At 37.6% G+C, this 23,885-nt stretch overlaps 2 protein-coding genes across 4 annotated transcripts; one reads left to right on the top strand and one right to left on the bottom strand.

Annotated features, from left to right (window-relative positions):
• Nucleotides 1–1,926: 1,926 nt before the first annotated feature.
• Nucleotides 1,927–15,776, bottom strand: LOC139445592 (ER degradation-enhancing alpha-mannosidase-like protein 1). Of its 3 annotated transcripts, none has more exons than XM_071226750.1 (12): nucleotides 15,474–15,776; nucleotides 14,539–14,611; nucleotides 14,094–14,197; nucleotides 13,628–13,799; nucleotides 13,099–13,282; nucleotides 11,753–11,844; nucleotides 11,146–11,228; nucleotides 10,266–10,386; nucleotides 8,673–8,917; nucleotides 8,075–8,171; nucleotides 6,530–6,703; nucleotides 1,927–5,507 (listed from the first exon to the last, which is right to left on the bottom strand). In XM_071226750.1, exons 1-12 carry the CDS (start codon nucleotides 15,722–15,724, stop codon nucleotides 5,409–5,411), a joined length of 1,695 nt encoding a protein of 564 aa, XP_071082851.1. In that variant the 5' UTR covers nucleotides 15,725–15,776; the 3' UTR covers nucleotides 1,927–5,408. The 3 variants fall into 3 exon arrangements, with proteins under 3 accessions (XP_071082851.1, XP_071082852.1, XP_071082853.1); XM_071226751.1 differs by having other exon boundaries at nucleotides 10,266–10,383; XM_071226752.1 differs by lacking the exon at nucleotides 1,927–5,507 and having other exon boundaries at nucleotides 6,589–6,744.
• Nucleotides 15,777–19,362: 3,586 nt separating this feature from the next.
• Nucleotides 19,363–22,091, top strand: LOC139444631 (uncharacterized). The gene is made up of 3 exons (XM_071225548.1): nucleotides 19,363–19,381; nucleotides 21,481–21,539; nucleotides 21,864–22,091. Exons 1-3 carry the CDS (start codon nucleotides 19,363–19,365, stop codon nucleotides 22,089–22,091), a joined length of 306 nt encoding a protein of 101 aa, XP_071081649.1.
• Nucleotides 22,092–23,885: the final 1,794 nt, after the last annotated feature.

Genomic DNA, 23,885 nt, shown 5'->3' with positions numbered 1-23,885 from the left:
CCTTTACTTTCATGTACAATACCGTATTCGACGTAATAAGCACCCCACTCTAATACGTGCCCACAGCGATATTTGCTAATATATTGGTTAGTGAACAATCCCAATTAGCACCCCTTCGATTGATCAATGTACACAAGACTTATTTATTCGTGTATAATATGCACTCTTGTGTTATATGCACCCTTTATTATGGGCAATTAAATTCTGGAAAATATATCTGTCGTGTATGATATGCACAGACTTTTCTTTTGTATCCTTTCAGGCTGTCAGCATAAACCACGAACTTTACGATCTTTCAACTCACTCATTTTTCACCAAAATTATATTCTAATAAGAGCCCCCTATTTCTTATTTTGAGATCGCCCTGGGCGCTAATGTCGAAAACAGTATCTACATTATCTCTCTATGTCCAGATAAAACCTATCCACCATTCTTTACATTTGCACTCTCTGATTATACCTATTGAATACATCCCCAGAACTCTATAGCCTGTCATACAATGCCGCTAATTTGGATTGGGTGGTCAGGCAGGTATTGGATGATTGCCTGTCATTGTATCCTGGCGGCATGTGACTTGACTCATAATATCAACCACTGGTTTGTCTGGCTGGAATATTGCTGACCACATCTTTAAGCAATACTGAGTCACTCACTTAAACCTTACATGAAATAATCAAGTTCCACCTTTTGGGGGACTTGTTATTTCTGGATTACTGAACCTCCTTAAAACGTTTATGAATATCTTCAATTTCTCTACAATGCTTTAAATTTGTTTGTTATCAACAATGTCATGAAAATCCCACAAATGTTGTTAATAGGCATTTTCTTAACCATCCTCCTCTGGATCCTGTGGCTTCCATGTAACCATGGTGACAGTAAATTAAATATTAACAAAAGGTGTTCCCCAAAATATACAACAAAGGTTTACTTAATTAAAATAATAAGACCCAATCTGTTTGTACTGTACAACACAACACAATACCCACGGGGCACATTAATTAATGAGTAATAAATTATACACCCAATTTACAGATATTTCAATATATACCAATTGCACAAATATGTAAGTGCAGTTTACACAATACACCACACATTGGAAGTACACTTGAATTGCATCTGGGTAAGTTTTTGGCACCTTCAAACTAATCAAACATCATAGATTAAAACAAACAAACAAACAATGTAAGGAACTAAAACCTGCTCCTGCAAATTAATGAGCAGGTACTATTCCCTAGCCAACAACATTTATGATTATCAATAATTTTTACACAAAAAATCCCAATTTTTTTCCTGGTTGCCAACAGGACAAAAACACCAGAAAAAGTACTGGCGCTAGAGAAAATCATCCTCGAATATCAAGTGTACAAGATCTCCATTATATTATTAGAAATTCCCCGAATCCATTTCCCATAATAGTTTTGTTAAAGAAGTTACGTCACTATTCACCAACTTTGCAGAGAGTGCCTCACTATGAAATTGAATTTGATAAAGAGGGTATTACCCTCATATGTTTCTGTATCTAGAATAAATGCACACTCGGCTAACAATGTCTTTTTATTCTCGCTCTATATCATGGTGTCAGCTGTTTACTTGCAAAATGTGTGTTTCCCTACAAACACAAACACAGTTTCAAACACAAAGGATGAGATCAAAGTATTTAGCCCCCAGATTTATATACATACTTTATACAAAAGGACTGGAGCACAGTAATGAATCTATTTTCTACTGGAATCATATTTAAATGCTCATGATTTTATCTGATTAAAGACAAGTACTGTAAGGTCTGCATGATCAAGGAGTCCACCGAGTGTGACAAAAACGCCTGCCATGAAATACAATGTACAGACAGACAGACAGACAGACAGACACAGACAGACACAGACACACACAGACACACACAGACACAGACAGACACAGACACACACACACACACACACACACAGACACACACACACACACACACACACACACACACACACACACATTGAGAGTGGCCATTAGTGACATCTTGATATATACCAGTACACAAATGTATATGTACAAATTATACACTTTGGCCATATGTTCAAATTTGTTGAACAAAACATCAAATATGATAAAAATCGCTATATATTTCACAAGTGGCAAAGTGTAAGAAATTAAGGGGACGCATGGGGTTCTGCATGTTTGTCGCAATAGTATTTGAATCTAGAGACCCCTAATCTTAACCTATTACATTAGGGCTAAGGCAAGGATGTGACTTCCCCACTTAATTTTGGACACTGGTATGGACAATAAAGAGTCTAAATACTGATGAAACGAGGAAGAATATGATTGTTTGGTGACCCTGAGTCATCTATTCAAGCCTATGTGTCCTTTAAAAATATCAAACAATTCTCGTTTTAAGAAACATCTACATCATTAAACCTAAACAAGATAACTGCTTTCTCATTTTACTTTAAGACAAAAAACAAATTCAGACACTGTCTGAACAAGGTGTGAGTCTGTTATCACATATCTAGTCATATCTTTGCCAGTGAAGATTTCTTTCAATTATTCTATTCAGTGGGGGTAATTTATCACTCATTAACATTGTCTGAGCAATAAATATTAAATACCCTGAGAGTCACTCTTCTAGTTTTCGTATGTCATCATTAAAACATAATATCTCATCATAGATTTAAGTAAAGTCAACATCGACCTTGACCTTTCCAGCACTGTCCCTACACTTGAGCAGCACTGTTTTTCACAGTACAAAGTTTCTCATTTGTCTCAACAAGCCATAACTGGCTGACATTACTGATGACTCCACTCGTGCTAAATTCTGAATAACAGTACACAATCTGACATCAAATTCCAAAATTGTTAAAAAGAAGAGCTTGTTTATTTATTCCAAACAGCATTCAGCTTTTAAACAAATTCTGAAAACATATTCTGTTGTTGAATATTGTCCATCTCTTTCATGCCTATTTATATATTTATCTACATATTTATGAAAAAAAACTTAATGACAATTACCAAGATTACTGTTACACTTTTAGAATGATCTGTAATATTTGTTTCTGGCTTACCTTTGGGAATCTGTACATGTACTTTATGTTCCCTTTTGTTTTAATTTGATACTTAAAAAAGAATTGCTGCACAGGTTACAAAATAACTGTCCATTGTCTGTCTTATCCAACTGTATATCATGTATATTAACTTAGTACCGTATTTCCTCTATTAGACACCCCAGATTCTATCTATTTCGGACAAGCCTTTGACCCGGCGTCAGAGGCCCGGCGTCTCTGGGAGGCCCAGCTTCTATTAATACCCCCATTTCACTATGACCACGAATGTCCCGAATCGTCACGAAATGGAAATATTTTAGGTCCCAAAAAGGGATCATTAATTGTATCAATTGATCGACACTGCGACTATTAGAGGCCCGGCGACTATTTTTTGCACTGAACAATTGACCCGCCTTCTATTAGAGGCCGGCGTCTAATAGAGGAAATACCACACTACACACAGTAGAGGTGTACTATGTACATAGTACATAGTGTCACATAGATTAACTAAAAGTTAATAAACATGTTGACAAGAAATCATACCAGGTACATGCTTTGAGTTAAAGGTGCCATTCTATAAAACAAAATGTTATAAAAATATGTGTAAATTTTTGGCAGGTACTAAAGTTTCTTGCATAAATTAGAAGTCATCTGATGCCATGTGACTCAATAAAAAAATACCATTTCCACATAAGTCTCACAGGGTTGTACCCTTCTTTACGAGGCAAGGCAGTCAACTGACTATAACACTAAAAAACAAGTTGACACTCTTGCCGAACTGGCTGGACTAAAGAGTCTATGCACAGTCAAATCAAAATCAAGTTATGAACTAGACATCCGGTTCGTAAACAACATGGATTTCCGGTCTACTGCAGGATTTGCAAAGCATGTGTACTGTCAACTTGTTGTCGACAAATATTTTCCAAAACTTTTCATATTTCAAATCAATGTGTTAGGTGATTTCCTGCATTGCATGAGGTAGGACCGATTTTATTACGATTAAGATGTTGATTATCGATCAGATCTTGACTGGGCACTACGAGCGAGCCACAAACTTCCAGCCGAGTTCGGCAAGGGTGGAAATTGGACTTTTATAGTCAGTTAACACCCTTGCCTTGGGAAGATGGGTTGTACCCTATATGTCACGGACAAACTGTACATGGACACCCAGACAGATTCCATAATCCATGTACAGTGATAACACAGAGAAAAGAAAACATTCATGTCCCTTTTATACATAGAGAATGCACAGATGATATCTCACATATACAGATTAGACAATATCATACAGAACAGACAACTGATTTTATTATATAATTTTGGGAATATGTTTTGAAATTGTATAATATTAGTATAAAAGAACAAATATTTGACATGAGCTGGACCTGAGAATGATAATGTATAGCTTAGATGAGGAAAATGCTGAATGGAAGAAATATGGGGAAACGTTTCATAATTTTATACCTTAGTACTAAGACACATTCTCAGTTGAATATTGAATTGATTTGAGACATGAATGTGTAAAAAAACATATAAATGGCTTGAATAAGCATGATAAAAACCTTTCTTTATAGGCTATTTAAAAGTATTGCAACCCAATGATGGGATTAGTCTCAGTTATCTCCCTTTGCCTTCTAAAGCTGTATGTTGTCATACTCTATTAAACACTATACAAATAATGACATGTCATGAATGTGTGTGCACAAATGACTGATGACAATATGTAGATATTGTAGGTACAATGTGAAATACAATCTAATTTTATGTCTTATGGACTTTTGGGAACAATATTCCATGAGTCAGGAGGCATATTATACTCACTGCCAAAAGAAACGCAAACCAGAGAAACATATAGAGAAGTATCTACATAAAGAAGAGGTGTTGTCAAAACTAAAAATCAGTCAAATGTTACCACAGTGTGTCTTTATTCTTATCAGATATGCTGCACATGATTTCCCAACTTTACACATTAATCCTGCATGAAACAAATGTGCATCTCATACAACATAACATCCTCCTCGTTTGAGCATCTCATACAACATAACAGCATCCTTGTTTGTGCATCAAAACAATCTAACATCTCTTGAAATGGAGTAACTTTTCATAAATTAACCTACGTGTATGGTATTCATGTTTCTTTTGGCAGTGAGTATATCATGTTTTTGTCAGAGTTGATATGGGGTTGATTTTTGCAAGTTTTAACAAAAACACAAAAAAAACATATTTAAAAAAATGAATAACGAAATTAATTTGCTTTTTCGGATGATATATAGAACAAGAAGTAAATTGGTTCGGCCTGCAGTATGATATGTGCAAGACTGCCATCACATAGAATGCCCTGTGTCGAGACACGCTAGGTATGTATACAGCTGGAATGTGTCACAAAGTGTCGTGTAGGCCGACAGCAAGCTCCATCTGCTCCAGGTAACGGGATTTCATTGGTAGAAAGTACCGACTGTCGGACGACACTGTATCACACTGCAACAGACAGACATTGAATACTTCATGTCAAAAATCAGGATGTAGGAAAACATACAACTTTATGGATAACAACTTCTGGTTTATTTCATATAGCCTGTGAAGATCCAGGGTAGAATAGGTGTTAAGCAACCAATGCTTGTCGTAAGAGGCGACTAATGGGATCGGGTGGTCAGACTCTCTGACTTGGTTGATGCATGTCATCGTATCCCAATTGCGTGGATCGATGCTCATGATATCAATCACTGGATTGTCTGGTCCAGACTCAATTATTTACAGACTGCCGTCATATAGGTGGAATACTGCTAAGTGCGGCATTAAACAACAAACACACACACTCATATAGCGATGTTTCAATGAAGATTCTTACACTGTTATCAAGTTACAATGTCAATTGTAACATGGTCCTCCCCCACCAAACATATGTATTATTTTTTTATGTCCCAGTCTTCCTGAGGCACGGGCACTAACTGACAATAGAAGTCCAGTTTCCACCCTTGCTGAACTAGGCTGCAATTTCGAGGCTTGATTGTAGTGCCACCAGTGCCACTATTTCGAGTTATGTCCTTTCCCTCCTATTGACCAATCAGATTCCATCACTCATATCACTTGCATTTGCTTCAAACAAAATGGCGTTGATCAAAATCAAAACGATCTGATCCGGTGTTACACATTCTATGCAAATCCTGCAGTCGACTGGAATCTGCACTTTGAAATCCATGTTGTTTACAAACCCGATGTCTAGTTCATTACATGATTTTGATTGGACTATGTATAGACTCGTAAGTCCAGCCAAAATGTAACTCCGGAATCCCAGCCTAGTTTGGCAAGGGTGTGAACTGACTTTTATAATGAGTTAACTCCCTTGCCTCAGGAAGTTGTTATGACCCTGCCCTATAGATTGTCATATTTTTTGGTGACCCTTCCCTAATTCCCTCCCCGACATATGAATCGTCACACTCCTAATCAGACGAAGTAAAATGGACATTGTGACCAGCATATTATCCAGCACTCAGACTCACGTTTGACTTGTTTGTGCGAACATCCACCACGGCTGCCGATGGAATGGGGGTCTGGGGCTGCCATTCTTCCCATGACTTCTTGCGGAGTTGTCTGCTGACAGGAAACAGGTGCCCCTCTGTGGAGAACAGCCACTTGCTGGCCTCCGTGTTTACGTGATTGTCTTTGTCAAATAGCTGAAACCCAAAGGTCTTACAGCCACACTGACAGAAATTCCCTGAAAAAAATACCACAACATTGCCATGACAGTATAGGAGTAGTATATCTACCAAGCAAAGAAACATGCTTTTGGGTATAAGACATATTATTCCATTGAACTTGCATGGAAATTGCAATAAAACTGAAGAATGTTATAAGAAGTATTACCTGACAACAAGACTGATACACATACAGTCTTGAGAGACAAAATATTAAATACTTCTTTAATTTTATTTGAGTGGTTGAGTGGTTGAATCAGGTTTAATACTGCTTTCTACAGAATTGTTGTATCACAGTGTTTCTGCTTCATATGGGGAGGAAAATCCCAAGTGATGCCGTTCTTAGACGGTCATGAACTCACAAGCAAGGCCACAGTGCTGAATATCAAGGATGTCTGCACAGTGACATCTGCTGCTGAGGGCCATCTTTGTCAATTTTGTTTTGAAAATGAACCTTAGTAGATTAATAAAAGTAAAGTATGAGCTGTAGACATGGAAGAAGGTTTGTTTGTTGCTTAACGCTGCACTCAGCTATATTCAAGCTATATGACAGCGGTCTGGAGAAAGGTACTACCACTTGTTTGTAATATTGGTGTCATGAGGAAAAGTTCAATTGGTTTTTTAGCTCTGCTCCTGAAAAGAACAATAATCAGCGTCATCAGCCCCTATATAAGTCCAGTTTTCCTTGCCGAACTAGGCTGGAATTCTGGAGTTGTTTTCTGGCTGGACTAACGAGTCCATGCATAGTCCAATCAAATTTGCGTAATGAAACGGATATCATGTTCGTAAACAGATGTGCAGTTTCAGTTTGTTTGCAAGATTTGCAAAATATGTCGGCATCGACAGATATTTTCCAAAACGTTTCATGTTTTTAATTAACGTGCTCAAGCAATTTGATGTACTTCTTGAGGTAAAGCACGTTTTATTACAATAAAGATCTTGATAATGGATCAGATCGCTTTGACTGAGTTCCGCTATTTTGTTTGAGGCAAATGCTAGTAACATAATATTGGGAATTTGATTGGTCAAATCGACAAAGAAGCGACATAAATTGTAACAACGACTGGTTGGGCTATGATTGAGACATGAAATTCCAGTCTAGTTTGGCAAGGGTGGAAACCAGACTTTTATAGTCATTTAACTTTCTTGCATCAGGAAGATGACCAAGCATCATCATTGGGCTAATCTGGGATTCAAACCCGTATTTCAGCAGATTCTGCCACCTAAGGGGACGCAACTCTGCGCTTAGACCATATATATATATAACCAAGGCAACCACCATGACATATCTGATATTATGAAACAATACATGACAGCCTATTTGCAGTAGCTTCAAAATATTATCCTTACCAAGTACAAATATTTACAAGTTTCACTAAGAAAGAAGCTCTCCATTCTGTCCTCCAAAGTTTTTGTATTCACATTGTGTATTGTTCCATACCCGCACCTGTAATACAAAAGCAGATTTATGAATAAGAAAGCCCTACAAGTTTGTTGTTTAACACCACTCAGCAATATTCCAGCTTAAGGACAGCTGTCAGTAAACAGTTGAGTCTGGACCAGACAATCCAGTAATTAACATCATGAGCAACAAACCATGCAATTAGGACATGATGACATGCAGCTGACCTATATGCTTAACCAGACGGTTGTACTAACGGGGCAGAGGGGTGGCTGCTTGTACTAGTCCGGATTGATGCCGATTTATAGTGCTAGCCCACTGAGATACCATGCCGCAGTTTAACATGAATACCCCACTGAGACACAGTATACTGACTCCAAGCCGACCAATCCTTGTTTTAGCCCCTTAATGTTAAGCACCAGACAGAGTAACAACAAGTACCATCTTTTGGAATTATACGTCCGGGGATCAAACCCTGGACATTCCGCTCTATGGGCGACGCTCTACCAGTAGACCATGGAGAGATGGAAAAAGAGGTGTTCTCACTCTGCTTTGGCATGTTGATTGAGGCTGTTGAGAATATCTTTCCCCACATGCAGGTAGAACGGGTTTTTGGTGGCCTGGTAGAGGTAGTATGTTGATTCCACCAGTTCCGGACGCAGGGGGTAAAACATGACATCCGGGGACTTCATCTGCCAGTTGTAGCGCTCCGGCAGGGCCCCGTACTTCCTCCATATTGAATAGTATAATGCATGGGAACAGATGGCCTCCTCTATGTCACCATTCAATACCTGCAACAGAGGAAACAAGGACTGTATTGGTATGTTAGGCTAAACAAAATAATAGTCTTGGTCCTCAGGCACTACCCACATCATCATAAAGTTCATTGCATGTTTAGTTTTTGATCAAAATTCTTTTTTTTTTTGTGCATTGTGTTAAAGTATTAGAATTTTTATATTTTTTTTTAAAAATGGAAATAAAAACAAAACGTGCAGCAGACTTTATGATGATGCGGGTGGTGGCTGAGAACCAAGACTATTATTTTTTTTAGCCTTATGTACACTTTCCAGGGTAGTATTCTGGTTTTCTATAATATTATTTCAATAACAGTCCAACAAAGTCACAAAGCTTGGGAGGTGTTAACTCAGAATAACATGGAAAATGGCCGAAGGTCGAGTTTTATTTCTTTTACTGTTGCTGATATATCACCAGAAACCAATTACTGTCATAAAAAAATGTCTCCATGACTTTTTAACAATTTTCTATTTTCCACAAATATTCCAGGCCTGAGAAAATATTAAACTTCCATGATGTGTACTAACCACTCTGAGACCAATCTTTGTTCTGGCAGTACAACATTTGCAAACCAAGAGGAGCACCAGGACCATGCATCAAACTTCAATGGCAGTTGTCCACTAGACAAGCATGTTTGCCCAGCGTATTTGTCTATTGGACCATCATATCTGTCTAGAGGACCATCAAATACGTCTAGAAGACCAGCACAGTTGTCTAGTGGAACAGCATATATGTCTAAATAACCATCAACAACGTCTCGTAGGCTGACATCGTTGTCAGCAGACTGACATAGTTGTCTAGTGGACCATCAAATACGTCTAGAATACCAGCATAGTTGTCTAGTGGAACAGCATATGTGCCTTAAGAACCATCAGATACATCTTGTAGACTGACATAGTTGTCTAGTGGACCATCAAATATGTCTAGTAGACCGACATAGTTGTCTAGTGGACCATCAATACATCTAGTAGACCGACATAGTTGTCTAGTGGACCATCAATACATCTAGTAGACTGACATAGTTGTCTAGTGGACCAGCATATCTGTTTAGTACACAGTTATCTTGTGGATCAGCATACTTGTCAAGCCCTGGTGCAGAGAAACCAGTTCCTAATGACATGAACACTTACACATCAACTCCATACGAGCTAAAGGCCAACCCCGAGTGGTCACTCAACAACCAGCTGTGGCCACCCAATCCTAATGAAGATGGAGATTTTATGAGAGCTTCTTGTTACATCAATTTTGCACTCGATACCCAATCCCAGGTTGAATAACCTCTAAAGATAAACACAAAGATTCTGGAGAAAGATTCTGTTTAGCAGCCTCCATGGTTCCACTGACCTGCACACCTGACCATGCTGATTGCAGGGCATCAATCCAGGTGTTGGCAGTGTCGCCTGTCATCATGTTGACGTTGACGTAGATAGGGGGGTTCCCTTCACCATTGTTGCACCGCGACCTTCTGAATAAATACAAATCTAGTTCAGGTGAAATTTACACTAACTGGCATTGTTTAAAAAGAGAGTGGGTATGGCTTTAACCCACTTTTTCCAAATATGCCACTTTCAGCAATATGCAAGCAATATAATGGGAGGGGAAAACAGGGAACATTTCAGCTTTAACCACTGGCATACCCTACTGGCTATTCCCATGTGGGGAATTGAACTTGGATCTTTGAGGGAATGCTCTAACCACAAGGCTACCACATCACCCCGTTGTTAAATAAACATGTACCGTATTCAACGTAATAAGCGCCCCGCTCTAATAAGGGCCCACGGCAATATTTGCTAATATATTGGCAAGTGAACAATCCCAATTAGCACCCCTTCCGATTGATCAATGTACACAAGACTTATTTATTCGTGTATAATACGCACTCTTGTGTTATATGCACCCTTAATTATGGGCAATTAAATTCTGGAAAAATATATCTGTCGTATATACAGTCAAGCCGTCAGCATAAACCACGAAATCTATCTTTCAACTCTGTTTTTTCTACCAAAATAATATTCTAATAAAAGCCCCCTATTTCTAATTTTGAGAGCACCCTGGGCGCTTATTACGTCGAATAGGGTAATCAGGGGTAATAACAGACATCAGTGGACATATATAACTTCAGTTGGGAAATTTGTCTTTGACTGACTTCAGAACAGAAGAAACAGACTAAGGTATTATTGCTTTCATCAATATCACATCAAGGATTATCATGAAACAGACCTACCCCCTTCTCATATGGAACTTGATTGTCTCGTAGGATTCATTGAACATCTTCAGGTCATGTTCATCTCCGAACATAATGTATGACTAAATAAATACAAAGGAAACAATATAAATCCATCTTTAATATTATTTTGCTTCCAAGAAAGCATTGTGTAAGTAATGATTTTATCAAACACACATGGATTTAGCATGTTCAGTGTAAACCTTTTGCCAGTTAATGATTCTGAGGTATAAACACCGAAAACCAGGCATCTATCTGCCATGTTTGTTGTTTGTTTAATGTTATTAATACAGCCGTAAGTGAGAGCGAGACTATTTTTAAAACATCTAAGTTGCTATTCATAAACATTGAAAATGGATATCAAAATAGATGTGTTACTCGAAAACAGAAGTTTCATAATGGTGTGCAGCAACCGCATCAGTGATATCCATTGAGGCCACATTTCAACAAGCTTGACATAAAAAAAACTTACTAGGGATAGAGCTTGTGCACATTTCTTACAAATATGGCAGAAAATATCTAGTATTTTGTATTCTAGCCAATTCTGACTTCAAAACATGCATAAAACTGAACAATGAACAACTACCGAAACTGTTACTGCAAATACCTTGAGGAGATACTCGTAGAATGAATCAATCCCAGCACCTAGACCACTCATCTTCCCAACCCACTCTCCAGTCTGGATATTGATGACATTACCTGGAACAATAAGTGTGCATCTCTAATCACCATGTATTTTCTTTGTTGTTTAACGCCGCACTCAGCAATGTTCCAGCTATATGACAGCGGTCTGCAAATAATCGAGTCTGGACCTGACAATCCAGTGATTGACATCATGAACATCGATACACGCAATTGGGATCGATGACATGTATCAACAAGCCTGACCACCTGATCCCATTAGTTGCCTTTTACGGCAAGCATAGTCGCCTTTTACGGCAAGTATGGGTTACTGAAGACCTATTCTACCCTAGATCTTCAGGGGTCCTAATCACCATGATCAGGTTCTTTTACGTTGGTTGCTTATGATCAACACAATTAACGGAAAGGAAAAAAAATTAACACAATGTTAACATGTCAACATGGTTAACATATGTATTTAAAATCTGTAGTAAATTATATTCCAAACGTGTTTCAGGAGGGAATGAAGTTACTCTCTTTTATATGCCTGAGTTTGTCATTTTGGTAAACATAGTAATGAAAGATATGTTTACCTTAAAAATACATGGCTTCAACATGTTAAAGGTAAGGACGTTTGGCTGGTATTATCTGCATGACAAAACATGCCATATGTGTGTTACCATCACCAATTGTTACCTGTGTGTCAGAACTTAATACAGAAAACTGTTTTGTCTTTTTGTTATTTACAACAACACTCAGCAATATTCCAGCTATACTGTAAATCTTGATATTAACGCAAGCCGTGAATTAAATGCGAAAAATGCGCGTGGTCTTTGCTCCCATTATTAAAGATCGCATTTTTATCAACAATAAGACATTTTGGATAGCAGAAATACCAACTTAGTCATATGCTGAAAACAAACAACTAGGTATTCCACATCACTGTAAATTGAGCAGCACTTGTAACAAGTATATAAACATTGTCATTCAAACACTAATTACATCCTGTGAATTTTCACTGCTTGGGTCAAGACAAGAGTTCTACTCAATTAAGACAATCCAGTGATTGACATCATGAGCACTGATCTACGCATTTGGGATACAAGCATGCATGGGTTGCCGAAGACTTATTCTCGTCACGGATACAGAAAACAAAGATATACAGAGTTCTCAGTGTTATGTTTTCACATTTTACTCTGAGAACTAAGAACGTTTTACCAAACTTTAAACATAAAAAAAGCATCTTTTCATCACACAGGCCATTTCTATGTTTAGTATGTCTATTAAATTGCAGATGGTCAGCTATATGCATGCTATCCAAGTTAAACTGACCGAACAAGCCTGTCACATTTGAGCGATATTTCCACAGCATCTGTACTGCTCGTCTGGCTAAAGATTCATACACAGGATCTCCCAGCAGCCGAGACAGTATGCCAAACTCTAGCACCAAAGTTCCCGCTCCTGATGTACATGTTTCATTGATACAGTCAGGCGGTACTCCATGACGCAGATTTATCTGGAAGGTAAATAAAGCAGATGGATAAAGAAAAAAGAGATTGACGATCAGTTCCTTTGCTATCGACATGCAAAACATAAAAAAAGTTCAGAGAGCAAAGTAGAAACACATGATCATGACGTCACTCAGAACTTCTGTCAAAATCCATACATACATTTTGATCTTAAAAAAAAAATCTTATCAGAATATTTATTACCACTGAGCCCAATAATCATGATTACACAGAAAAAATAATTCAAAATATATTTTGAAGGATCTAATTTTATTTATATTTCAAACACTGACCCAAAGATTTGAGAAAAATTATGTACACAAACTACTGGTTATAAGAGTGTTCAGTGTTACCCTTGGATAAGGAATTCCTGTTGCTGTATTTTCAAAGGCAGGAAGAAGTCTGGCAGCCAAGTCATGTGCTAGGTGAAGCAACTCCCCTTCATAGTGTATGGGCATCATATTACCGAATGGCTGACTGGGGTCAATGATGATTAGGTGTGCTGATAATAAGGCTCCCATCATCCTGGAAATTACATAAGGCATCCTCAGTAAAAAAGCCATTTATTGCTTCAAAGGAAATATCATCATCATCCTTAATTCAGAGCAAAGATGATAAAAAAATTTTTTATATTATTAGTGACAAAGGAATCAAAGAATCAAATGGTGAGAATTAATACAAATTACAAATAAGATATATAATGCTATACATGTTCATATTGATAATTTCTGAACCAGTGATAATAAAACGTCAAGCAGATGTGATAGTGAGTTATCAACTTTAAGATATGTAACTTGGGGGATAAGAAGGCTGTTTTACCGGATCGTAGTTTCAAAGACTTGAACGGTGCTTGACTTGTCAAAGTCAAGGTTATCCTTAATGAGGTTCACCGCTTTCTTAAATTCAGTTTCATTTCCCATTACCTTAAACAGACAAAATTAACTAAATTCAGCATGTTCATTATTGCTAATAATCAGTGATAAGTACATCCAGGTTAACAAGGCAAGGTGGACAACCTCCAATGTGCTTAATATCAACAAAATTATATGGCATACTTGATTATGAACATAATGTATATAAATATCAGCGTAATTTCACTAAAAAAATACCAATTAACATGGTCATATCAATATGATAACCATGAAAAAATGATGACATATTTACAGTTAACCATATAACTGGAAAAATAATCAACAAAAGGATATCATATTAAACACTTTGACTGTACAGCACCATGCATCCAAAAACAACAAAATCTACTCACAGCTAATGTGTCCAGGGTGTCCACTAGTGTCAGAATGTAGTCACCTAAAACATCATTGATGTTTATGTTGGATCTGAAATGCAAAAATCATGGAAATTTTGGCCCGAAATTTTCCAGGATGCTAACTATGAAGAATATGTTTGATCTTCTATTTAACATGTTTAATATAACAAATAACCTTTTTTATATGGAATAAATAGTTTTGTCATGTCTGAAGATATTTATCAAATATTTCTTATTGCATGTTTTTATAGTTATTAAATACATGACCACAAGACAATACAACAAGACTATTCATATGTCTGTTGTTCATTGGATATGTCATCAACATGATCAAATAAACTGTGATTAGCATGATAATGTTCAAGGTCTGGTTCATCATTGGATACAAAAATGAGTTAGCAGAAAACAACATGTTGAATGACTTGAAAGCTACTACTGTTACTATGACTTTCCATGCTAGGAGTCCAACTACATGACCACTGGGTCTAAGATTCGAATACCAGTGAGGGTTGGCCTTTCATTCTTTGGCGTGTTGCATGTAATCAGCACAGAGCAAATCATGATAACATGTCAAAACATAATACAACTTAGGTTGATTGTAATCATTAAAATAAACATTTATTAAAGGATGGTATCATATACATGGAATATACTCGAATTATGTGGTTATTCACATGGTAAGTGTCCACTTAATGTACAGGCAATCGAGTCACTGTTCCTATGACCTAATTAGGTTTTCATGGCATTCACTTCATGACAGTCAGTCGATAAAGTATGAATGACATTATCAAAATGTGTTATGATCAAATTTCTAACGAACCAACACTAGCACTAGAAGCCTACATTTGATAACAGTTTCCTCACCAGCTGCTAAGCTGTTGGCCTCGTCTAAAAGAAATCATGGTATTACCAACTAGTTATTAAATACTTACGGGTTGTCATAGTCTGGCCCACGCCCAGAGCAGTTTATTGGGTTCAGCTCATCTTGTGGAAAGGCGTATTTCATGTAACTGTCATATCCGAAATAAAACATGTTTTTCGATGCCTGTAGCATCTCAAGCCGCTCCGTCTCAGAAAAGTGTCCATATTTAGTGTCATATGGATCCCAGCTGCCCCTAAACAAATACAGTCTTCCTACACTGGGTACACACGATAACATTAACACAAACAAATGGTAGTACATAGCAGTATTGTTGTTTTCCCATATTCACTCAACTTTCTAGTTCATGGTGCCCTGTAACATACCAGCGGATATAAAGCCGACTTCCGTATTTGTAAGAAATAGTCCCTGATACTTTACTTGATGCATCATCTAAAAGTAAATTTTAATGTTGATATTATCTTATATCTAAGAAACACACAGTCCTATTACTAAATGTTGAAATATTTAACATTTCTCGATGATGGCATAAAACGGAAGTAAGCACCCAAAAGGATATCACTACGCATATGCTTCTCAGGCCAGTTTTCCCTCAATCCAATCAGAAAAGTCGACGTGGGCAGCCCATATTAAGCCAAATTTATCAGAATTATAAACAATTTTAGTTGATCGTGTTGTATGGTGTTCATACGTATTGTCAAATGTATCAATCTTATTATCACACACGGAAATATTTACCCGGTAGATCCCAGAGACTATATATCTCATGTATATATAAATGTTCAATTTCCTTTTAAGAAAAGGATAAAACAACGACTAAAGATGCAGTTCTAAGCAACACAACCTTTTCTCCTCCACATTTATTGCATTTTCAAAAACTTTATTTCCAGGATATCCGCACTACATAACATGGACCATATTTTTGATTTCGTTACAAATTCCTGTGATGGATACTTATATATGATTCAAACAACTTTATTTCCAGGATATTGGCACTATAACATGGACCATATCTTTAATTCGTTACAAATTCCTGTGATCGGATACTTATATATGACCAATATGCTGTAAAGACCATTGTTGTGAAACACACGACTCATACGGTATGATGCTGACAAAGCAAGGATATGTTGGGACGAATCTCAGATACGGTGAATAGATCAACGCGACCCTGCTACTATATTGTACTAAGGGACGCAACTCGACTACTACTACTACTACTACTACTACTTGGACCTTATGAAGATTCGGGGTAGAATAGGTCTTCAGCAACCCATGCGTGCCATAAAATGCGACTATGCTTGTCGTAATATTGCATTAATTGATCGATGCTCATGATGTCAATCACTTGATTATCGATACCATATGCATTGGTGACACCGTGTGTGGTACGGTCGTACACCAATAGAGGAAATAATTTATTCCCTCTAAACACACGCCGTGGTTTGCGGGGATGAAGCGGGAGAATTATTGACTGAGAAAATTCACTGATCTGAACATACATTCATTGGAACATTTAATTTAGAGCTCCAAAATCCCTTATTCCAACACCCCCCCCCCCCCCCCCCCCCCCCCTCCCCACCCACACACACACACCCATGAGGATTGATCAGTGAGAAAATATTTAATAATTAGAACAAGCTAATTTCAAATTTTTCTGGTTACTCGATGAAATAATTTATTTGAAAAGACAACCACCCCGATGGCCTTGCTTGTCTGTATCAGTTGCATCCACGGGGATCCAGCTGTGAGATACGTTTGACATATGGTAAATATTCAATAAACGACACTACGCATCACAACAGATAGCAGTATAATCAACCAATGTCTGACAAGATAGATTGATATGTGGTATACGCTAACCAGCTTGTGCCCCGAAGCTGGTTTAGCTTGTATTGTTCATGCATAGCAATCTCTTCAATCAACATTCTACTCAGCAACATATAGGCCCATGCTAATGGGCTTCAACTGCTTGTGACGGACATGTTCATAATACACTGAAAGTTGTGCGAGAATTACGCTCGCGCGGCACTGGGTCAACCTCCGACTGTGATATTACCCAGAGATGTCGAATATCACATTTGCTATCTGGTGGTGTAAATGTAACCGCAAATATTTAACCGATTTGAAAAGGAGACAAGGCTATGTGTTGTCGGAGATTTCGTTATGCATAGAAAACAGCAAATTTCGCCACTTTTTATCGTACACCATGCATTGAAAGCATTTTTTTTTTAACATCTTATCGAAAATTGTGGGCGAACAAATACTGCCTAATATCTGAACGACAAAAACATGTATGAAATGGTTTTGTATGCTTATGTATATAATGTTATACATTCGATACGAACAATATAGATAATTTAAGTGGGCACGACTGGCCCAGTCGTCAAAGGTGGAGCAACTCGCTTTGCAGAGTTGCGTCCCCTAGGCGTGCCAGAAACTTTATCGATGATCGATCGCTGATACGAAACTGATACTCCTGATCATGTTTCTAGCTTTGTCAGCAATTTAACATATGGCCCCATGCTTGTGGGCTTCACCATGCTGGTCAGATTTGAGACTGCATCAGTTCAGGATTTTCTCCAACATGAAGCTGACACGCCGTGAAATAACTGGAATGCTTCTCAAAACGACTATAAACAATGTTCCGTCACTGATGATATTATCCCTTTTGACAAAAAAAACGCTCTTTGCAAGCTTTGTAAATTAAGAAAATATTTCACATTTTGTGTGTGATGTTTATATACACCAACCTTCAGATAACCGGAGAGAAGCACATTCCTGGTGCTCCCTCCGTCATATCGCTGTAATATTTCTAAAAGCGACGTAAAACCACACTCTCTCATTAACCCACAGACTTACCTCCCTCTTTACGGACGAATGTATGCGCCTTTCTAATCGTTGTGACTGAGTTCGAGTCCTGAGCTCATTCATTTATAAATTACAGATCGTGCTTTATGAAAAGTTTGAAAATAAGCTGTAATTAACATTGGCGTGACAATGCGATATTTCATCAAAATGTCGGGCTTTAGTTAATTTTGACACTTTATGCTTGTTTTTGTAAGGGCGACAAAGTTCCTTATAGTATTACATAATTTCGAGGATGCTTGCAGGGATGCCATTTAACCTAAAACATTATCTCAACCGAATAGCAGTAACCCCATAGCGAGAACTAAGATCTGATTTTAATGAGATTGACCCGAATAGTGATAACATATAAGGACACTCCCAATGACTTGTGATCGGGATTCCTTTATGCCACCAGACAAACTGTCTCGGGATGTAGTTTTCTTCCATTTATGTTTTCCTGCCTACTTCTAAACCACATGGGTATATTCGAGTCACAGACCCAATGCTACATTGAACCAATGTTATTCTTTTCATCGTATGCGTCTTTTTGAATACATGGCTCGTGAATCCACCGACCCGAAATTTCACAATTGTGGAATAAAACCTATTTTTGACAAAACTCGTATGTCTTCTCGCATGTAGTCTGTAAACTAATTTAATATTTTAACTAAGGAAGTACATCGACCCCATGAAACTCTCTTCAGTTTTCTCTCGTCACAAATATTTTTATGATGTAACAAATTTGGGTTTCGAAAATATCAAACAACTTATGAATATCAAGTTGTGATACCTATGTTCACCCTAGCAGACATGCCCCCTTAGTGCGCGTATAAAGAGGCGTTGCCTCGTCTCAAATGCATTGATTGTGTACAAACTCTAATTCTTTTTAATGAGGCGCCAACTTAACAATGGACAATGGACAAGAAACAGAACTGGGATCCTACCATGACAGTCTCGCGAGATTTATGACGTTGTCATGACGACAGTTCACTCTTGATGTCGCCATTGTTATGACTATATCATACTGCTATCATATTGCTACCTTTTGCTGCTCTTTGCCTCGTATTTCCTCAACTGCGCTTGTGATCACCATGAGCTCATACACCCAAGGTATTTCTTTATTTCTAAGTTAATCATTTTGGCTTTGTTTGTTTCTTTTCTTATTTATTTGCTTAATTCAATCTGAAAAGAAGAAACCTCTAGTTCTAGAACACACTGCCATCAACTATTATCATTTGTCACATGTTAAGATCTTGTTCACGTTAATCGAAGCCTTTTCAGTCTTTTAGTTGTTCAATTAGCAACATATTCATGTTTTAGCGTTTTATTAGATTTATCTTTTCAATTTCAAACAACGAGCAACAAAAAAAGCAAACAAACAAACAAACATCGTCGTTGATAGTCAGATAGGCCTACTTGTCAGTTTGGTCAGATCTAATAATCTAAGGCTGATATAGGACTACCTAATTTCGGGTCGAATTTTTTAGTACGTTTATGTTTTTTTTTAATATTATAACTTTACTTGTAATTAGTTAGTAGCCTTACATATTAGTAGTATTAGTGATTTGATTGCCTGTTCAAAATGTAATTTAGCCCTTGCTAACATTTAGTCGTGTCAGTTACTAGATACTTTTTAAACTCTATTGTCATGTTTAGGCTCATATATTGTAGCAGTTAGTGTTAGTAGCTGTACGTTAGCCAGCAGGCGAGTGATCAACTCTTTGTAATTATATAAGGATAAATTGGTACAGTGACAGAGAAAGCAGTTCGTGCTTGAATAACTGAGATTCCACACTACTGAATCAAAGGAACTAACTTAGGGTTCCACCCCAATTCCACACCCATTCCATTTCCCACATTTATAATGGTAAACTGTTTTCAGAAAAAAGGGCCTTAAATACAGATAATTGGTGTTTCTTGGATATCCATTCTAGGCCTAATTCTAAGTTACCTCAATGTTATCATCAGTTTTAATTGGGAGGCAGCTGTCACCAGTTGTAATATCTAAACAGTGATCAGTGTGTCATGATGTTTTATTGACTGTTTGGCAGCTGTAGAAACTACCATTTTTAGTCCACTAGTCCTTATAATGATAACAAATAGCAAAACCCTTAAAAAGGGCAAATTTCTACTAGTCCTTATGATAATACCTTACTATTGAGTAGTTTGGCAAGGACTACAGGACTAGTGCCAATTTCTAACGCCGCTTGGTTGAAACATTCAACAGTCTATGACTAGGTCATTGAAATAATCCCTGAATATCTTCAACAAAATCTCTATAGTTACCATGTTACCACTTCTGCCAAATTTTATCCTTTGACTGTACACCATTTAAACAAACATATTTTCTGAGAATAGTCCCAACACATTTCATGTCTAATGGTCTGCCTTTAACCAGGGAGACTATATAACGGTCTATATAGACTCCCTGATATAACATTGGGGAAAGAGTATATTGTTTTGGGTGAATGACAAGTATTTTCCCAACAAAACCCCTTCCAACTACATATTATTGTACTACCCATCTGAAAGAAAACATGGTTCCTTTTATTGAATAAAGATGACTTCCATTTATAGCTCTTTCCTTCATTACATTCCTCTGTGTAAGATGGAATTGTGGGGATACAGGGTAAGACTATAGGTCCCCAACAACCTGTGCTTGTGGTAAGAGGCGACTAAGTGGATCGGGTGGCCAGGCTCGGTGACTTGATGGATTGCATGGTCCCCTACCTATGCTGTCGATCACTAGATTGCCTGGTCTAGACTCGATGATATAGAGATCACCGCCCTATAGCTAAACAACGAACAAGCATTTCTTTTGATGTAATCCAGTATACTAATAACGTCATAGCAAATCCTAATGCTCCAAAGATTGATCGAATAATAAAATCTTTGTGTATTATCTACCAAATGGTTGCGTAAGTTTGTGTAAGTTTGCCTGGTATGCCACCTGACCTGTATATCCTGTTGTTTTTTCAAATCAATACTTTCAGTAATTCTTATTGATGATCACTCACATTTCTTTTCTTCGAGGTATTAATAATTGATTCAGTGTAGCCTCTTTAAGATCTTTATATATATATATATATATTTATATATAATATATGGATCAGCAGGATCACTTTAAACGTTTTCAAACTCGTTTTTATAATGTCCAGTATACTGTCTGTATATCCTTTTTTAAGACCTCATTCCTTCTTTCCTGACAGCTGTTGACCTCGTGATCAGGTTCCCCTTGAACTTTGACATCTGGGCCCCTCCTCGCCAAGTGGGTGTCTTAGACAATCAGTAATTAACTAGAGTTATTGTGACACTGTAATTGTGTGGCTTGTGTTCCACCAGAGTTTGACAACCATTGAATCAGTTTCTAACACAACGCCCTTCCAACACATCTACTTTTGACTTGGATATTAATGCACATGCGCAGTAATAGCCACGTTTCTTATTATCAACGTTCTACTAAGTTACTAACGAGATAATACTCGCTTTATCAATTAATTATGTAAGTTATCCATTTCAAACAACTACACTACTCTTTCTTTACTTGCCTCTTCTGTCACTCTCTGCATGTCCTTCTCTCCCTCCCCGTCAGCGTCCTACTGGGAGATACATGACCATCCTTGAACCCCTGTCAGAGCTGCCCATCCCTCCCACCTCTGTCCCCGCCTCTTTTTCTACCCCCGTCCTCCGTGATGCCCCTCACTTCGTCGATATCGACCTCGATGATGACAAAGCCCCTACCCAGTCCCCAGTTCGAGTCTTCCTGTCACGTGTGTCTGGATTCTTGAGGAGAGTGTTCCGTGTCAAGATGGACGCTTAGAGTGACTTCTTGCTACCTCATGGAACTTGTGCTTTATTATAATTAATGTAATAATACGTTTTAAATACAAACTATATAGTGCTATTTACAGTTTTGGACATTTGGAACAGTTTTATATTTTTCGGACATTTCGGGCATTTTGATGAATAAATACCTTCATAAATACTTACGGTTTAGCGATTTGTAACCTTTCACAGATTTAGGCCATTTTAGATAACCTTTAAAAGGTGTGATATGCCTTTTACATTTTGGCCCTTTCGGACAGTTTTGGCTTTTAAGTTTTTAATTTTCACTTTATTAAACAATAATGAATCTTTATTGTTGCTTTCTTTCAAGCGTTTTTTTCTTTATATACTCACGTTATTACATACACTGTCCTTGGTTTGTCAGCACAATACTATTATTAATCGTGCGTGTGGGTTTCACCAAACTTGTGAACGAATACTGGGAAACACAGTTTGAATGAGTGAGTGAGTGAGTGAGTATACTTTTACGCCTCTTTTAACAATATACCCGCAATATCACACCGGGGACACCAGAAAATGGGCTTCACACATTGTACCTATGTGGGGAATCGAACCGGGACTTCGCGCGACGAGCTAACACTTTACCACTTGGCTACACCACCACCTCCGGTAAACACAGAAGAGATGACAACACCTGCTTTGCCAGCATGATGAACACCTCACGCAAAGGTTATATTTACAGGCAGTGGGCTGATATACTTTGCCGGACTCGTCCGAGTCTTGATTTTTAGGGCTCATTGTCCTGAATTTTATAAGCAAAATATTCCTACAGTTTGAGTTAGGTGACAGGGGGCACCTTTCCTTTAACCTAGACTATGATATAGAATTGGTAAGTTTCTTGGACTTCAACTAATATTCATATTTCTAGATATTCTAAAGTATTTTTCACTTCCTCTCGGTCAACTAAACTGCAAAGATCAATGTCAACACTCAAGAACAAGTATGACCAGTAATAGAATGAACATGTTTGGGGGCTGTTCTTTGATTAAAATAAACATTGGCATGTCAAAAGCAGACAAAATCATTAATATTTAATCCAAATCATATGACAGAAACTCGATGATAGCGTGTTTAGGGTAATATTCGTATAGAAAAAAAACACACCCCTCTATATACACATATGTATATATAGGGGTGTGATTTACATATATGTATATAGAGCTGTGTGATTTTATTTTCTATACGAATATTACCCTTAACACGCTATCATCGAGTTCCTGTGAATTATTCGACCTAATTTCGCATTTAGAATAGATGTTTTGGTTAATTCACGGTTTTTACTCGTTACGTTAACATTAGTAAATTGGTCTTCAGTTCATTATTAATACATAAGGACTATGTAATCTAAAAGTCTCGACAGTGAGGAGTGTTTTCACATTTGTCTTTTAATCCTATTACGCTAACCGTGAAGCGGATATAACTGATCTTCAGCAACTATTGTTTGTCGTAAGAGGCGACTTAGGGGATCGGGTGGTCAGGCTCGGTGACTTGGTTGATGCATGCCATCGTATCCCAATTGCGTGGATCGATGCTCATGTTGTCAATCACTGGATTGTCTGGTCCAGACTCGAGTATATAGAAACCGCCGTTATATAGCTGGAATGTTGCTGAGTGCGGCGTTAAACTACAAACAAACGTAAGAGGCGTGTATCCTTGTTCAAATACTTACATGCGTTATATTATAACTCACTTACTCACTGGTGACACTGATAGGTCCAAACAGATCAATATCAGGATTCGAACATTTTCTTGGCAAATTAGATAAACA

Source organism: Haliotis cracherodii, unplaced genomic scaffold (assembly GCF_022045235.1).
Source record: "Haliotis cracherodii isolate W230 unplaced genomic scaffold, xgHalCrac1.p SCAF_6, whole genome shotgun sequence".
In the NCBI taxonomy this organism is placed as follows: domain Eukaryota; kingdom Metazoa; phylum Mollusca; class Gastropoda; order Lepetellida; family Haliotidae; genus Haliotis; species Haliotis cracherodii.
The sequence above is the reverse complement of the archived record's forward strand: the minus strand, read 5'-3'. Positions and strand labels throughout refer to the sequence as shown.

Coding starts and splice junctions, on each gene's coding strand:
- LOC139444631 (XM_071225548.1), top strand. Junction 21,540..21,863: donor TCTGGGCCCCTCCTCGCCAA/GTGGGTGTCTTA, acceptor CCTCCCCGTCAG/CGTCCTACTGGGAGATACAT.
- LOC139445592 (XM_071226750.1), bottom strand. CDS start 15,724: ATGTACTACCATTTGTTTGTGTTAATGTTATCGTGTGTACCCAGTGTA. Junction 13,800..14,093: donor GTCTTTGAAACTACGATCCG/GTAAAACAGCCT, acceptor TGTAATTTCCAG/GATGATGGGAGCCTTATTAT. Junction 8,918..10,265: donor CAGCATGGTCAGGTGTGCAG/GTCAGTGGAACC, acceptor CCTCTGTTGCAG/GTATTGAATGGTGACATAGA.